Source organism: Salmo trutta, chromosome 20 (assembly GCF_901001165.1).
Source record: "Salmo trutta chromosome 20, fSalTru1.1, whole genome shotgun sequence".
Lineage (NCBI taxonomy): Eukaryota > Metazoa > Chordata > Actinopteri > Salmoniformes > Salmonidae > Salmo > Salmo trutta.
The window spans coordinates 41057836-41074376 of record NC_042976.1 but is presented as its reverse complement, the minus strand read 5'-3'; the positions used below and the strand labels follow the sequence as shown (position 1 = coordinate 41074376).

The 16541-nt window shown below is 43.3% G+C and overlaps 1 protein-coding gene across 6 annotated transcripts in view; it reads left to right on the top strand.

The window, feature by feature from the left end:
- Positions 1-16541, top strand: part of LOC115156074 (protein TANC1) — a 179305-nt gene that overhangs the window by 153180 nt on the left and 9584 nt on the right. For all 6 annotated transcript variants that reach the window (XM_029703330.1, XM_029703329.1, XM_029703327.1 and 3 more), the window contains 5 exons: positions 1330-1438; positions 1774-1896; positions 4332-4568; positions 7141-7326; positions 8188-8266. In XM_029703330.1, the coding sequence (XP_029559190.1) occupies positions 1330-1438; positions 1774-1896; positions 4332-4568; positions 7141-7326; positions 8188-8266 (734 nt within the window). The remainder of the gene's footprint in view (positions 1-1329; positions 1439-1773; positions 1897-4331; positions 4569-7140; positions 7327-8187; positions 8267-16541) is intronic.

Sequence of the window (16541 nt, the reverse complement as noted above, 5' to 3'; positions counted from 1 at the left end):
CTGGCAACAGCTCTGGTGGACATTCCTGCAGTCAGCATGCCAATTGCACCTTCCCTCAAAACTTGAGACATCTGTGGCATTGTGTTGTGTGACAAAACTGCACATTTTAGAATGGCCTTTTATTGTCCCCCAGCACAAGGTGCACCTGTGTAATGATCATGCTTTTTTTTAGCAGCTTCTTGATATGTCACACCTGTTAGGTGGATGGATTATCTTGACAAATGATAAATGCTGACTAACAGGGATGTAAACACATTTTATTTCAGGTAGAACCCTTTTTGGTTCTAGGTATAACCCTCTGTGTAAAAGGTTCTACATTGAAATCAAAAGGGTTCTACCTGGAACCAAAAAGGGTTCTCCTATGGGTACAGCTGAAGAACCCTTTTAGGTTCTAGATAGCACCTTTTTTTTTAGAAGAGTGTAATGCACACTAATCAGACTGGGCTATGTGTCCCAAATGGCAACCTATTTCCTATAAAGGCCCTATGGGCCCTGGTCAGAAGCAGTGCACTACATAGGGAATAGGGTGGCATTTGGGATGTAACCTGGGTGACCTCACTTTCTCTCTGTCCTGACTCACCTCTGCTTACCTCTTCCAAGCTGCAGTTACTGACCTACCTCTTTACACCCTTTCTCCCCCTCCAACACAATCTGTCAAAACAAAAGCAAGCGAAGACCTGGCACAAGGACAGACACAGAGAGCTAGAAGAAAGCTTTTAGCCATACTAGCTAGCTGCCAGCTTGTTATTTTCCCATTTAAAAGAGAAAGCTCACATTAATGGAAAAGGATCAAAGTGAAACGGCGGTCATGCGTGGCTTTTTAATGAAGTTATCTGGTAATTAACACTTGCAAGCAGATCTACAGTGAGGAAGGGGAGTGGATTCAACACAAGGGCTGCATTCTGTAGTCCACATCGATGGTCCTCCTCGTGGCCCTAGCCAGGCAGGGACTAGACAGCGTTTAACAGCGTTTAATCAGACCGACAGAGAGAACGGCGTGGAGTAATTGATAGAATAATGTACCATGATGACAACAAACTCTCCAATCTCGCAAGACAATACATTTTAAATCGCAATGATCTATCTCCGATTGCCTGGGTGAATAAAAAAAAAAACGCTTTTGTTTGAATTAGAAACGCAGCCGTCACTCCCCAATCGGCCAAGCTCGAAAGTGGATGTATCGATGTATCTCTCACATTGATACAAACTAAGAACATCCTACCATGACACAACCACATCTAGACATCTTGCAAGGTTTTTCCAAAACCTTGCAAACTTTTAGTTGATAGTAAAGCAAATAGGTGAATTATCTTTGTGTTTCCTCTACAGGAGTGGACACGCGCTCATGGCCTTCATGCTGTCACGACAAGAGGGGAAACTGAACCGGCAGCAGACCATGGAGCTGGGCCACCATATCCTTAAAGCACACATCTTCAAGGTACAAGAGACTAGCTACTTACAGTAGTTTTGGGCCAGTATTATCAAAGCGTCTCGGAGTCGGAGTGCTGATCTAGGATCTTTTCGATCACAATGAATCAGATTACATGGACGGGGGGACCTGATCCTAGATCAGCAATCCTACTCTGAGACTCTTGATGCCTTTTGTGAATTTTAGACTGCATACATGTATGTATGTTTATTTATTAATCAAGATAGATGTGGACAGTATCATCAGAGGATAAGCCCTCTGGGTGTGAGTGAAGGCTCTGAGTGCATTCATCACTGGTTTATTGACCTGGTATATGTGCATGGATTCTCTGTCTCTGTCCTCAGGGTCTGAGTAAGAAGACAGGCGTGTCGTCCAGCGTGCTGCAGGCCCTGTGGATCAGCTGCAGCGCTGACGGCCTCTCTGCAGCCCTGGCCTCTCTGAGGAACCTCTACACCCCCAACGTCAAGGTGAGACTACCCACCCATTCAGTCAGGGTTTAAACCCATTCATCCAGTGGCAATATGTGGTCCGCGAGCAGCAGCACTACCACTAGAACAACCCCTAACCTCTTCACTCCCGTTGCCCTAAAATATGTTTACCAGCCCTTTTCTTAACCTATTTCTGAGAAACGTTTCCCATCACCGAAGGCAAATCTATCAGTCGATATGGGCTATACAATGTGTGAAAAGAAACATTTACCGTAATTTCCGGACTATTAAGCGCACCTGAATATAAGCCGCACCCACTGAATTTAAAAAAAGATATATTATTTTGAACATAAATAAGCCGCACGTCTATAAGCCGCAGGTGCCTACCGGTACATTGAAACAAATGAACTTTACACAGGCTTTAACGAAACATGGCTTGTAACAAAAATAAATAGGCTTTAACGAAACACGGCTTGTAACAAAAATAAATAGGCTTTAACGAAACACGGCTTGTAACAAAAAATAAAAAATTTGCAGTAAACTTTAGTTGTCTTTTTTTTTTTGTCAATTCCTCACGCTGCTGTTTCCAACGTCTTATCATCGACTCATTAAGACCAAGCTCCCGTGCAGCAGCTCTATTTCCTTTTCCAACAGCCAGATCAATCGCCTTCAACTTGAAAGCTGCATCATATGCATTTCTCCGTGTCTTTGCCATGATGAGGGTGACAAAATGACTACCATAATCAGAATGATGGGAAGTTTGAGAGCGCTCGATTTAATCTAAACAGTAAACTAAAAAGTTGTTTGACCTTAACCCGTTTGGCAATTTCATTGGTCTAATGAAAGCTTCATGCTGCCAAAAAACTGAGCACGTCACAGAATGTGTTTTTTTGGAGAAAAAAAAATTGAAAGCGGGAAAAATCCATATATTAGCCGCGTCATTGTTTAAGCCGCGAGGTTCAAAGCCTGGGAAAAAAGTTGCAGCTTATAGTCCAGAATTTACGGTATATCCAACTTTTCCAGAGTTTACTGAATTCTCCCTGAAGGTGCACTGCCATCTGGGATCACCCGGTAATCTCGCGTGGCAACTACTACAGAGTATAGGGACTAGGGAGTGAGCTTCGGAAAATGTTGATGTAAACATTTATTCCTGATTATAGATTTGCCTTCGGTGATGGGAAAAGTTGATAAAAAAATAGGTAAATAGGTTTTCTGGGTACAGGATTTCGCCTTCAGCGATGGGAGACCGCTAGCACTGACATATTTTCTTGAGTGTGGTACCAGAATACATTCGAGTGGATGGTCATTGGTCTCCCTGAATTTTTTCCTATCACATTTTCCCACCAGTGATTTGTATTAGCACAGTGGTATTATTGTAATCTACTCTCCTCACCTCGAATGTCCTCCCTGAGTGCTTTTTAATTCCACTGACGGCTCCCGGCGTGTGTTATGATAAGGCATTCTGTTCCTGGAAACACTCACTTACGGTGATGAGTGTGGGCTCGCCACTAATGAACAACGGCCCATTGGAAATCTTACCAAGATTCTCAATGGGCTCAGATAGATTGATGCAGGTTGTTGCACTCTCTGCCGTTACTTTGATCCATTGCTATCTGTGATGCTGCTCTCTGTGGGGGGAAAAGGAGGCTGTGCCGTTCTAAGTAATTACAGGGCCCTTTTAGATTAGTACTGATTTAATAAACAAAAAGGGCCACGTTAATGGTGGAGCAGGCAAAATGATTTTTGATATTAAATTATGCCTAAATTATGTGTCTGTGCCTACTCTATTATGGTGAGAGGAAGAAAATAGCTCTCTTAGGGCAAATGAGGCAATTCATTATCAGTGGTGAATTATACAGTATATTCTAGCTTTAAGCAAAAACAATCATATATTTTTCTTTGCCATTAGCAGTACTCTTATAGTGTCGTTTTATTACACATTGTCTTCTCCGTTTTCCCGGAGTGAAATATTCTGTTTGAGTGTAACATTGCTCATGTAAAGAGCTACAGACAGAGTGAGCTTGTTCCTTTTCCTCCAAGGCCCCCTAGGAATCATTGGTGCTAATTTATTCAAGTGCGGTTCCGCCTGTAAATAAACAAATTCAATTTCCTCTGGTTTTAACACTCTCTGGGCTCCACTCACAGCTCTGTCTGATCAAACATGTATAATTCATTTCCTTATCAAGGAGAAGAAGAATACGAAGAATTTTTACTCTTGTGTTGAATGTGTTTCTAAATTAGTACATGCATGCTCCAACTTTGTTTAAAACTCATCTCAGAATTGTGACGAGGTGATGTTTCAAGCAAGAAAGGAAAAAAATGTTTTATTTATTTATTGAATTGTCTCTGGCAGAATTCAGTGTTCTATTTTCTTTTACACATTTAAGAAGCCAAAAAGTTGAATTCCATGCTTACGTTTTTCTAACACGGTTAGATAAGATTCCTTTTATATTTAACGTGTGCTGCTTTTGCAGGTGAGTCGTCTACTGATGCTGGGCGGGGCCAACGTGAACTACCGGACAGAGGTGCTGAACAACAGCCCGGTGCTGTGTGTCCAGTCCCACCTAGGCCACCAGGAGATGGCTGGCCTACTGCTGGAGTTCGGGGCCACCGTCGACGTGGTGTCCGAGAACGGCATGAGCCCTCTCTCCTTTGCCTCGGCCGCCGGACACCTGGGCCTGGTCAGCCTGCTCTGCAAGAGAGGAGCCAAGGTTGGTAGTACTACCCCTAGGGTTTAGACTCCTCAGACAACTACAGGATCAGGGCTAACCATGATTCTAGCTGTTCCTGTAATGGGGGGGGGGGGGGGGGGGGTTCTACTAAGCTGTATGAAATTGTTTTAAGGTCATACCAAGAATCATTTTGCTATTTGATTTTGAATTTTAAGAACCCTTGACGTATCAAAAATATGTACACGAAAATGATTTGATGAAAATGTTTATTTGGCCTTAATGCTATTAGCCCATACAAACACACTGAATGACAGATTCACTACAAACAAAATCTAAACAAAGATTGTTTTGAAGTGTCTGTGGAACAGCAGATAGTCCCCCCCCCAAAAAATCGAAAGGAAGTTTTTTCTGAAGTGTCTGTTCTTTATCTGAGAGATATAAGAAAGACACATATATATATATATATATATATATATATATATATACACTGCTCAAAAAAACAAAGGGAACACTAAAATAACACATCCTAGATCTGAATGAATAATAAATAATACATAGTTGAATGTGCTGACAACAAAATCACACAAAAATAATCAATGGAAATCCAATTTATCAACCCATGGAGGTCTGGATTTGGAGTCACACTCAAAATTAAAGTGGAAAACCACACTACAGGCTGATCCAACTTTGATGTAATGTCCTTAAAACAAGTCAAAATGAGGCTCAGTAGTGTGTGTGGCCTCCACGTGCCTGTATGACCTTCCTACAACGCCTGGGCATGCTCCTGATGAGGTGGCGGATGGTCTCCTGAGGGATCTCCTCTCAGACCTGGACTAAAGCATCCGCCAACTCCTGGACAGTCTGTGGTGCAACGTGGCGTTGGTGGATGGAGCGAGACATGATGTCCCAGATGTGCTCAATTGGATTCAGGTCTGGGGAACGGACGGCCAGTCCATAGCATCAATGCCTTCCTCTTGCAGGAACTGCTGACACACTCCAGCCACATGAGGTCTAGCATTGTCTTGCATTAGGAGCAACCCAGGGCCAACCGCACCAGCATATGGTCTCACAAGGGGTCTGAGGATCTCATCTCGGTACCTAATGGCAGTCAGGCTACCACTGGCGAGCACATGGAGGGCTGTCCAGCCCCCCAAAGAAATGCCACCCCACACCATGACTGACCCACCGCCAAACCGGTCATGCTGGAGGATGTTGCAGGCAGCAGATTGTTCTCCACGGCGTCTCCTGACTGTCACGTCTGTCACATGTGCTCAGTGTGAACCTGCTTTCATCTGTGAAGAGCACAGGGCGCCAGTGGCGAATTTGCCAATCTTGGTGTTCTCTTGCAAATGCCAAACGTCCTGCACGGTGTTGGGCTGTAAGCACAACCCCCACCTGTGGACGTCGGGCCCTCATACCACCCTCATGGAGTCTGTTCCTGACCGTTTGAGCAGACACATGCACATTTGTGGCCTGCTGGAGGTCATTTTGCAGGGCTCTGGCAGTGCTCCTCCTGCTCCTCCTTGCACAAAGGCGGAGGTAGCGGTCCTGCTGCTGGGTTGTTGCCCTCCTACGGCCTCCTCCACGTCTCCTGATGTACTGGCCTGTCTCCTGGTAGTGCCTCCATGCTCTGGACACTTCGCTGACAGACACAGCAAACCTTCTTGCCACAGCTTGCATTGATGTGCCATCCTGGATGAGCTGCACTACCTGAGCCACTTGTGTGGGTTGTAGACTCCGTCTCATGCTACCACTAGAGTGAAAGCACCGCCAGCATTCAAAAGTGACCAAAACATCAGCCAGGAAGCATAGGAACTGAGAAGTGGTCTGTGGTTCCCACCTGCAGAACCACTCCTTTATTGGGGGTGTCTTGCTAATTGCCTATAATTTCCACCTGTTGTCTATTCCATTTGCACAACAGCATGTGAAATTTATTGTCAATCAGTGTTGCTTCCTAAGTGGACAGTTTGATTTCACAGAAGTGTGATTGACTTGGAGTTACATTGTGTTGTTTAAGTGTTCCCTTTATTTTTTTGAGCAGTGTATATATACATTTATTTATTTTTTACATGTATTTAACCCCTTATTTTTGGCACTAAACAGTCTACATATATTGTTCCATTCATTTTTTCAACTGGTACATGGGGACCTTCAGACGAGTCTTGAGGCCTGTGGGTGCCCTAGAGCAAAACATGTACGTGTTCGTTAGAGTCTCACCTTTCCACAGAGGGGTTATACTAGTGTGTAGGCCAAACTGTTCGGACGCTACAGACAGAAGTCTTCAGATCGGCTCTACCGACTTCAGAAGAGTCCCAAGATCCTTTTGTCGGTCTCAGGGCAAAATGGAGAACACCATCGTGTTCATTAGACTCATCTGTCCATAGAGGGGTCATAATAGTTTGTTCGGACGCTACAGACGATTTTGTGAGAAGAGCGATTTTCAGGACGTCTCAAGGTCTGACAAACACCGCTCTAGCTCTGTCACCTTTCACCGCTTTGATATTGGATAAGATCTCACTTTGATTGTAAAGCTACTCTGGGAGAGTGTAGCAAGAGCAACGTCACAGCATTTAAAACATGTTCAGATAAGCACTGTTGTTGTGTGTTCTAGGTCGACCATGTGGACAAGAGCGGTCAGTGTGCTCTGGTCCATGCTGCTCTGAGGTGCCACCCTGACATCATCTACCACCTACTGGAGCTGGAGTGGACCCCCGAGGGCCAGCAGCAGAACTGCAGCCTGAAGAACAAGGCCCTACAGCAGGCTCTCATTGCTGCCTCCAGCATGGGACACACGCAGGTCAGTCAGGGGACACCTATGAAATCCCAAATGGCATTCTATTACCTAAATAGTGCACTACTGTTGTCAAAAGTAGTGCACTATGTAGGGAATATGGTGCCATTTGGGACACAACCACCTACTGTACTGTACTTTTTACTTTACTGTACTGTACACCCACACTAACCACAAGTCCTTAGTAAGTCCTTACCTTACTATAATCAGGAAAGTTTCCCCACACAGTGCCACAACACAACCTCACCTCTTTAGTTTGGAAACAGAAGACACTCCACAGAGAATCACTGATGCTGCCATCACTGATGTTTCTTGTTTCCACTGATGAGACATGCTGTAGGAGTATTGATCCAGCAGTACGTCTGCAGCCAGCTACCCAGAAGAGAAGCATAGTGGGCTTTGGTAGATTCTGGCCTGCTCCTCATTAAGAGGGCTGCAATACCGTTAGGCCTATACACTAAGGCTGGGGCTCAACAGTATTATAGAAGTGGGTCGGAGTGAGCTATCGACCTCCACCTGCACCGAGGGCCCAGTAAAAGAGAAGAGTAAAGGAGAGCACAGACAAAAGGGCTAGTTAACACTATTAAGGTATTAATACCACTGAACCTGTACTGCACAGCACTGACGAATATCTACTATAGACACTATACAGCCACTATAGTCCAGGCATCAGCGCTCTAGTCCACCATGATTAATTTATCATGCGCCAGAGAAGCATCATTTGCTCGGGCAGCATTTTATCGATTCGCTGAAGTTGTTTCATCGCTCCGGTCTTTCTGCAATGTAATCAGCGCGCCGTAGAACTAACTCAAGGCTTTATTTGACGCTTGGATTCTGTGTCATTAATCAACATTTCTCATTCGACAGGTTGTCAGAGGCTTGTTGGTGTTGAATAACGAGCATAGCGTGCAAATTGATGGCCATGACACTCTATGGGGAGAAACAGGTATGTGTTCTCTCTATTTTTCCTCCATTATACTGCTCCCTTTGTGTTATCACCTGGTGAAGTATCAGTGTGGAACATTACTGCTGAAATGATGTCGTTGTCCCTTCCCATCAGCATAATGCATTCTTTCTGCGTTATGTATCGCAGGGCTCTCCAACTGGCGGTGATTGTATTTAATTGTAAAAACACTAACTTTGGAAATCTGTTCCAAAGTATTCTCAAGCATAGTAGAGATATACAGTTGAAGTCGGAAGTTTATGTACACCTTAGCCAAATACATTTAAACTCAGTTTTTCACAATTCCTGACATTTCATCTTTGTAAAAATTCCCTGTCTTAGGTCAGTTAGGATCACCACTTTATGAGTGGACCCATGGTGTTTCTACTTGGGTACTATTGTTTGTACAGATGAACGTGGTACCTTCAGGCGTTTGGAAATTGAATGTAGGCCTTGAAATACATGTACAGGTACACCTCCAATTGACTCAAATGATGTCATTTCGCCTAGCAGAAGCATCTAAAGCCATGATGTAATTATTTTTAATTTTCCAAGCTGTTTAAAGGCACAGTCAACTTAGTGTATGTAAACTTCTGACCCACTGGAATTGTGATACAGTGAATTATAAGTGAAATAATCTGTCTGTAAACAATTGTCGGAAAAATTACTTGTGTCATGCACAAAGTAGATGTTCTAACCGACTTGCCAAAGCTACAGTTTGTTAACAAGAAATTTGTGGAGTGGTTGAAAAATTAGTTTTAATGACTCCGACCTAAGTGTATGTAAACTTCCGACTTCAACTGTATATGTGATCGTATACAAATGTAAGCAAGGTTTGTAATGATTGTTTTAGTCAAATATTATATTTGTTTGTGCTTCTTGCTGTCAATTTGCTAATTATTTGTAATTATGTTCCGGCCCCCTGACAATCTGCTCAGCAAAAAATTGGCCCGCGGCTGAATCTAGTATATAATCCCTGATGTAGTAGTTCTCATTTCCGCAAATATGCGGTCATTTTTACTTTTAAAGCCTGTCCAATTTTCCTTGTCTCCTTCCCTTAAAATCGTCCCTGCTTTGTTCATTTGGGCTTTTATCTGGATGGAGAGTCATCAGGCTATCCTGTATCGGTAGTGCTAACTGAGTGATTTTCTACTTTAGAGCAGAATTACAGGCATCGCTCCCAGCAGTCCATTCTAAGCACTGAGTCATCGGTGCAGTACATTGTCCATTTAGGTCATGCCAAGCCATTTGTCCTGTTTTTCCCTCTGCCATTAAAACACACCTGCTCATATATTCCTTTTAGTAGGAGTCAAGCCAGAGCTTTAGTTTCTGTTAAAGATCTGAAATGAATCATTTAGTCCCAGTGGTAATACTGCAGATGTTGGGAAAGGTCGAAGTCTTAGGATTTAGAGGGGCAAACTGAGATTCAAACAAGAAATGTATAAGTTATATTCTTCAAGAATCAATAGTTACAGTACAGTGCCTTCAGAAAGTATTGACACCCCTTTACTTTTTCCACGTTTTGTTAATACAGCCTGAATTTAAAATGGATTACATTTAGATTTTGTGACACTGGCCTACACACAATACCCCACAAGGTCAAAATGGAATAATGTTTTTAGCAATTTTTTACAAATTAAAGCAAAATGAAATCTGAAATGTCTTGAGTCAATAAGTAGTCAACCCCTTTGTTATGGCAAGCCTAAATAACTTCAGGATCGTTTTTGCAACCTTCCGGTTACTAGCCCAACGCTCTAACCACCTGCCTTACATTGCACTCCACGAGGAGCCTGCATGGCAGGCTGACTACCTGTTACGCAAGGGCAGCAAGAAGCCAAGGTAAGTTGCTAGCTAGCATTAAACTTATCTTTTAAAAAACAATCAATCTTAACATAATCACTAGTTAACTACACATGGTTGATGATATTACTAGTTTATCTAGCGTGTCTTGCGTTGCATATAATCGATGCGGTGCCTGTTAATTTCTCATTGAATCACAGCCTACTTCGACAAACGGGTGATGATTTAACAAGCGCATTTGCGAAAAAAGCACTGTCGTTGCACCAGTGTACCTAACCATAAACATCAATGCCTTTCTTTAAAATCAATACACAAGTATATATTTTAAACCTGCATATTTAGTTAATATTGCCTGCTAACATGAATTTCTTATAACTAGGGAAATTGTGTCACTTCTCTTGCGTTCCATGCAAGCAGTCAGGGTATATGCAGCAGTTTGGGCCGCCTGGCTCATTGCGAACTGTGTGAAGTCCATATATTCCTAACAAAGGCCGTAATTAATTATGACATAACATTGAAGGTTGTACAATGTAACAGCAATATTTAGACTTCGGGATGCCATCCGTTAGATAAAATACGGAACAGTTCCGTATTTCACTGAAAGAATAAACGTTTTGTTTTCGAAATGATAGTTTCCGGATTCGACCATTTTAATGACCAAAGGCTCGTATTTCTGTGTGTTATTATGTTATAATTAAGTCTATGATTTGATAGAGCAGTCTGACTGAGCGATGGTAGGCACCGGCAGGCTCGTAAGCATTCATTCAAACAGCCCTTTCATGCGTTTGCCAGCAGCTCTTCGCAATGCTTCAAGCATTGTGCTGTTTATGACTTCAAGCCTATCAACTCCCGAGATTAGGCTGGTGTAACCGATGTGAAATGGCTAGCTAGTTAGCGGGGTGCGCGCTAATACAGTTTCAAACGTCACTTGCTCTGAGACTTGGAGTAGTTGTTCCCCTTGCTCTGCATGGGTAACGCTGCTTTGAGGGTGGCTGTTGTCGATGTGTTCCTGGTTCGAGCCCAGGTAGAAGAGAGGGACGGAAGCTATACTGTTACACAGGCAATACTAAAGTGCCTATAAGAACATCCAATAGTTAAAGGTATATGAAATACAAATCGTATAGAGAGAAATAGTCCTATAACTCCTATAATAACTACAACCTACAACTTATTACCTGGGAATATTGAACATGTATTGTTGACTCAGGGGGTTGAATACTTAACTCATTTATTTTCCATTAATAAAAATTAAAAGTAGATTTTTTTTATCCAAAAATGACAATTAAATCCATTTTAATCTTTGTAACACAACAAAATGTGAAAAAAGTCAAGGGGTGTGAATACTTTCTGAATAATTTAAAAGTCCACGAATGTATGTACACGTCCTAAATTGCCTAGTTAATGCCCAGCTGAATGTATATGCTGGAAATCATTTGGAGGAGGCAGTAAATGTGGGACCAATTTAAAAAAAAACAACAGCTGAGAGACAAAAAGCAGGAGCAGGAGAAATGGAGCTGGCACTGGCAGGGGGTGGCTGCAGGTCAAAGCAATTTAAGATTGATCCTGGTAATGGTGCAGGAAGCCAAGTGGAACAGGGAACAAAAGTCTAAGGCTGCATCCCAAATGGCACCCTAATTCCATATATAGTGCACTATTTTTGGCCAGGGCCCATAGCACCCTATTCCCTATGGGCCCTGGTCAAAAGTAGTGCACTATATAGGGAACAGAGTGCCATTTGGGACGCAGACTATAAGCAGGAGTCTGTTGCCATATCTATGAGTCAGCAAGGTTGTCATAGAAGTGCTGAATAAATCAAATGTCTGTTTTAATTCAAATAAAATAAAGACGAGGCCTCTGGGTATGGAAGTATTAAAATGGTCTGAGATCTGGAATGGGTTTGAAACATTTTCCACCATCACAGTACCCCCATGCTTATAAACATTACAACTTACCAGTACCATCACCATTCATGTTGGTGCAGCATTTCTGTGTACTGAATGAGTAAACACATCGTTAGGCTAGTGTTTCCCAAATGGCACCCTATTCCCTTAATAGTGCACTACTTTTCACCAGGGTCCATAGGGAATAGGGTGTCATTTGGAACACTGGCTACAGCAGTACAGCTTTTTAGAAATTCTTCTTGTGGTTTTTGTTATCATCATGGCCTCTTGTGGAAAGCTGCACACTGAAGATAAAGACAGAGACTGACACCACAGATTCTCTTCTCTGAGGTAGTCCGTTAAAGATGAGAGTACAACAGCACAGAGCGGGATCTGTGAGTGTCCGTTAATAAGTGTTCCAAATAGCAGAACTTCACTTGTAAGGCCCAATAATAAAGAAACCCATTTTATATGATCATTCATGGTGACCAACTGTTGCTCAGAAATCCTCAAATGGTCCAGAAGTTCCCAACTCTTCATCATTCGGGCTGCTCATTTAATGATGTGTGTGTTTTTTTAGAGCACACAGTCTAATGGTGAGAGATACATTTTTTTTAGAGCACACAATCTAATGATGAGAGAGAATGTGAACAATAGTCTCTCTGTGGCCTCAGTAGTATGCCAGGCTGGTGTAGACAGCCAGCCTAGCAGTAACAAATGGCTCTGAGATGTAGGTCAGCCCATTAGGTCTAGGAGAGAGAGGCTCCTGCATCACAAATGGCACCCTATTCCCTATAGTGCACTACTTTAGACCAGAGCCCAATGGGCCCTTGTCAAAAGTAGTGCACTACATAGGGAATAGGGTGCCATTTTGGACACCGATGATGCGTTCTCCTCAGTGCTACTGCTGCTAACTGGTGCTGCTTCTGCAAAATACATTTCCTGGCAAAAAAAAGTGCTGAAGGGCTTTGGAGCTTATTACATCCTAGGGACAAAGATATCCCCTTTCGAAATGACCCTTCTTCTCTGGAAACGGCTGCTTTCCATCTTAGGGGCCAGGCCGCGTGTTCGTAGGGCTGAGGAATGGGCCAGTGTTATTTTAGATTGGGCCAGAAACCTTTTCTTTTTTTAATCATAAAGTGCTGCTTCATGGTTTGCACCTTGTTACATCGTCACACTGCTGCATAACAACATTTCTGTTCACACCCCCACCACCTACTTTGTTTCTAACTTAGAGAAGGATAGAGGCCTACTTTCGTTTTACTTGTTTAGACAGTAGTGCAAGAGGTATAAGACAAAATGTAAATTTATTATAATGGGTAGGCAGGTGTGTATAGTGTGTTTTAAACTGAGCGGATTTACACCCAGGCCTTGGCTGGTGGCCCTGTAGACATGACCATTGCTGTGAATAATCAGTAGTCATGCTTGCCTTCATTCTGAAAGTCATCCAGTATGTGCCACCTGCTGTAGCTAGAGGCGAAAGAAACACACACCTATTTAGGCGAGGTGCTGGCTAGCGGAGTGGAGCTCAGATGCAAAAATATTTATGTCCAACGTTTCAACAGACAAGCTGTAGCTGACAGTGATCCAACATTTACTGTACCTCTGAGCTCTGTGTATTTACCTGGATGTTAAACCATCTATCTCCCATCCGTTCCAGGCTAATACAGGTCACAGGTGGCCCCATGACGCCGGGCACAACACCAGCGAGCTAAAACAAGGAGACGCGCTCCAACACCCATCTCCGCAAATGAACGCGTTTTGAAAGCTAATTGCACCCACCTGGCACTAGGCTCATTCAAAGCAACACTTTGTATTTGAGAAGATAAGCAAATGTGCATTATTTTGGGTGCTGTGGTTGGTTTAAACTCGTTGAAAATATGTATTTTAGCAAACAAAGATGCTACGCTTCTCTGCACTCTTCTTGACCACTTGGGAGCTCCACTTAAATGGCTGTATTCAATGCCTCTTTACGGGTATGATTGGGTTGTAATTCAGTGGAGAGCCATCACAGGGCTATATAGAAAAGAACATCTACACTTAAATGTTGTGGTTACGGCATAGGCAGCAGAACTGGTTCGGCCTTAGAAATACTGCAAGTGAATATCACAGCCTGAAGTCTTTTATATGAATTCTGTTTGAGGGTTTATAAACCTAATCCAGAGGCCTGTATGGAGATATAGAGTGGGAGAAAACTCAGTAAGATAGCCCAGGTGAAATACCCTCCCGAAAATTGACATTCATCGCTGCAGCGCTGAACAAATTCCTTCAGTTAACAACCTGTCAGAGAAATATAATTTCATATTTGAAAGGCAAAGTGTGAAAGAAATAACATCTTTATGCAAATAGGCCTACTGCACTTTGTTTGGATAGCGAGAGATTGGATTACGTCTCTGTGTTGGCACTATCATGTAAAATCCCTCCTCAGAATGACACAGTTTTACCTCTGGGAAGGAGAAAGGGTAATGGTGGTGTCTTCTTTGTAGAATAGATGTGAATGAGTCGGCGGCAGTGGAAAAGATTAGGGGAAAGACAAATAGACACAGTGCGGTATAACATTTGTGATCACGTAGCATATATCTCAAGTTACAAGAGAGGAGCTATTGTGAGGTTATATGGTTTCTGTAGAAATTGACAAATGGAGGTTGTTTTCCATCTGTAAAAGAGGTTTGTGCATATTATAAATTGTACACGCCACAAATGAGTAATGCAGTGGCCAAGTCAAACACCGGCCCTGACATTTTCTACATTACTTAATAAAACGATGAGATCAACTTCTCATTATCATGAAATATTCAGTTGCGCCACTGGGTGTAACCTCGTATATTGTCTTTTCATCCAATGTAATTATGCCTGTAAGAATCTTTTTAAATGATAAAATCACCCCCGTTTATAGGTGTTTAATACATGTGGTGTTTAGTGGGCTGTGTTCTAAGTGTTTGGTTGTGTTTAACTATTTACACGGCGGTGGGTTGTTGTGTGCGCCGCTCGCCCATCAGTCATTCATCCTGACACGAGGGGGGTGAGAGAGAGCGGTTTCTCTTACGGAGTATGTAGACAAGCGTGCAGAGCGGTGTGGAAACAACACAGACGTGACACCACGGCCAAGGATGCCAGTCCCAGGTGGGAGGACGCACACCAGCATGATATGTCAGAGAGTAGTTTCTCTGCTAGTGGAGGGAACTTGTAAGGACCTAGACCTACATAGAAACAGACCACAACTCCCATGATGCCACAGTCAGGAAGTAGGTCTTCGTGTGATAGATACTGTATGTTGCTGAGGTGTCCTTGACTGACGGATAGAGCTGGGATCCTGCTTCTCCAGTTTGTTAGCCCAGCAATGGTCTCCTTCTAAAACGGCAAAATCAACTACATTTGAGCAACTAGTGCTTGTTTACAAACTGACGCGGGACACTGTGCACTACTTTTGACCAGGGCCTATAGGGTTCTTCTGGTCAAAAGTAGCGTACAATTATTGGGAATAGGCTGCCATTTGGTGCACAGTCTTTCAGCCTTTGGGATAGTTTGGTCAGGAAGAGGACCGGTCTGTCCGTGTTTTGTCTGTTTATCAGTCAGTGATTTACAGTCCACCCCTCAGGACAGCAGTCATAGTGGGCCAGACCGGAGAGAGAGGCAGATTAGGAGGAAAGATAAAGTTGAGTGGCTTATTACAGAACATGACTAAGATATCAATCTGCCTGGTTCTATGAAGGAGGGAAGGAAGGATGGAGGGAGAGAGAGAGAGAGAGAGAGAGAGATAGAGGGAATGGGCACAATAAAGAGACACGTTTGTGAGATCAGAGAGAAGATCAAACGCATTGAATTGGACTTGGAAGATCATAGACGGATGCCACTGGGGTCTCCTGTAGGGTTTGAAAGTAGTATACAGACCAAACTTTTCATTGGGTGTTCCCTAATGTTCGACTAATAGAGGCACATATGATTCTATCAACATCTCAAACAGATGCATTCCTGAAAGAGCGCACATTAACAATAATGTCCGTCTTCGACTGCTGTTGTTTCAAAGTGTGTGTCCCAAATGGCACCCTATTCCCTATGGGCCCTGGTCAAAAGTAGTGTGCTACATAGAGACTAGGGTGCTATTTGGGACACACACATAGTCTCTCTGCTCTGAGGAGATATGCTAGGGGAGCAGATGGAGGTTGTGGTTGGCTGAGACGTAACGGCCCTCCGCTCACACTCCCATCCTGATGGATGACGCCCCTCAGCCTGAGACAGGGGCTCTGGGTCTTTAATCTGGGTCTTTCATTTTCCTGAGGTGAATCCGAATGCACCACCAGTCTCTCTGTGTGTGGGTTTATTGTTCGGATACCAACATTCGTCCAAGACTTGAATCTGATTATAAACCGGGTGGTTCGAGCCCTGAATGCTGATTGGCTGACAGCTGGGGTATATCAGACCGTATATCACGGGTATGACAAAACATTTATTTTTACTGCTCTAATTATGTTGATAACCAGTTTATAATAGCAATACGGCACCTCAGGGGGTTGTGATATATGGCCAATATACCACGGCTAAGGGCTGTGTCTAGGCATTCAGCGTTGCGTCGTGCTAAGAACAGCCCTTAGCCGTGG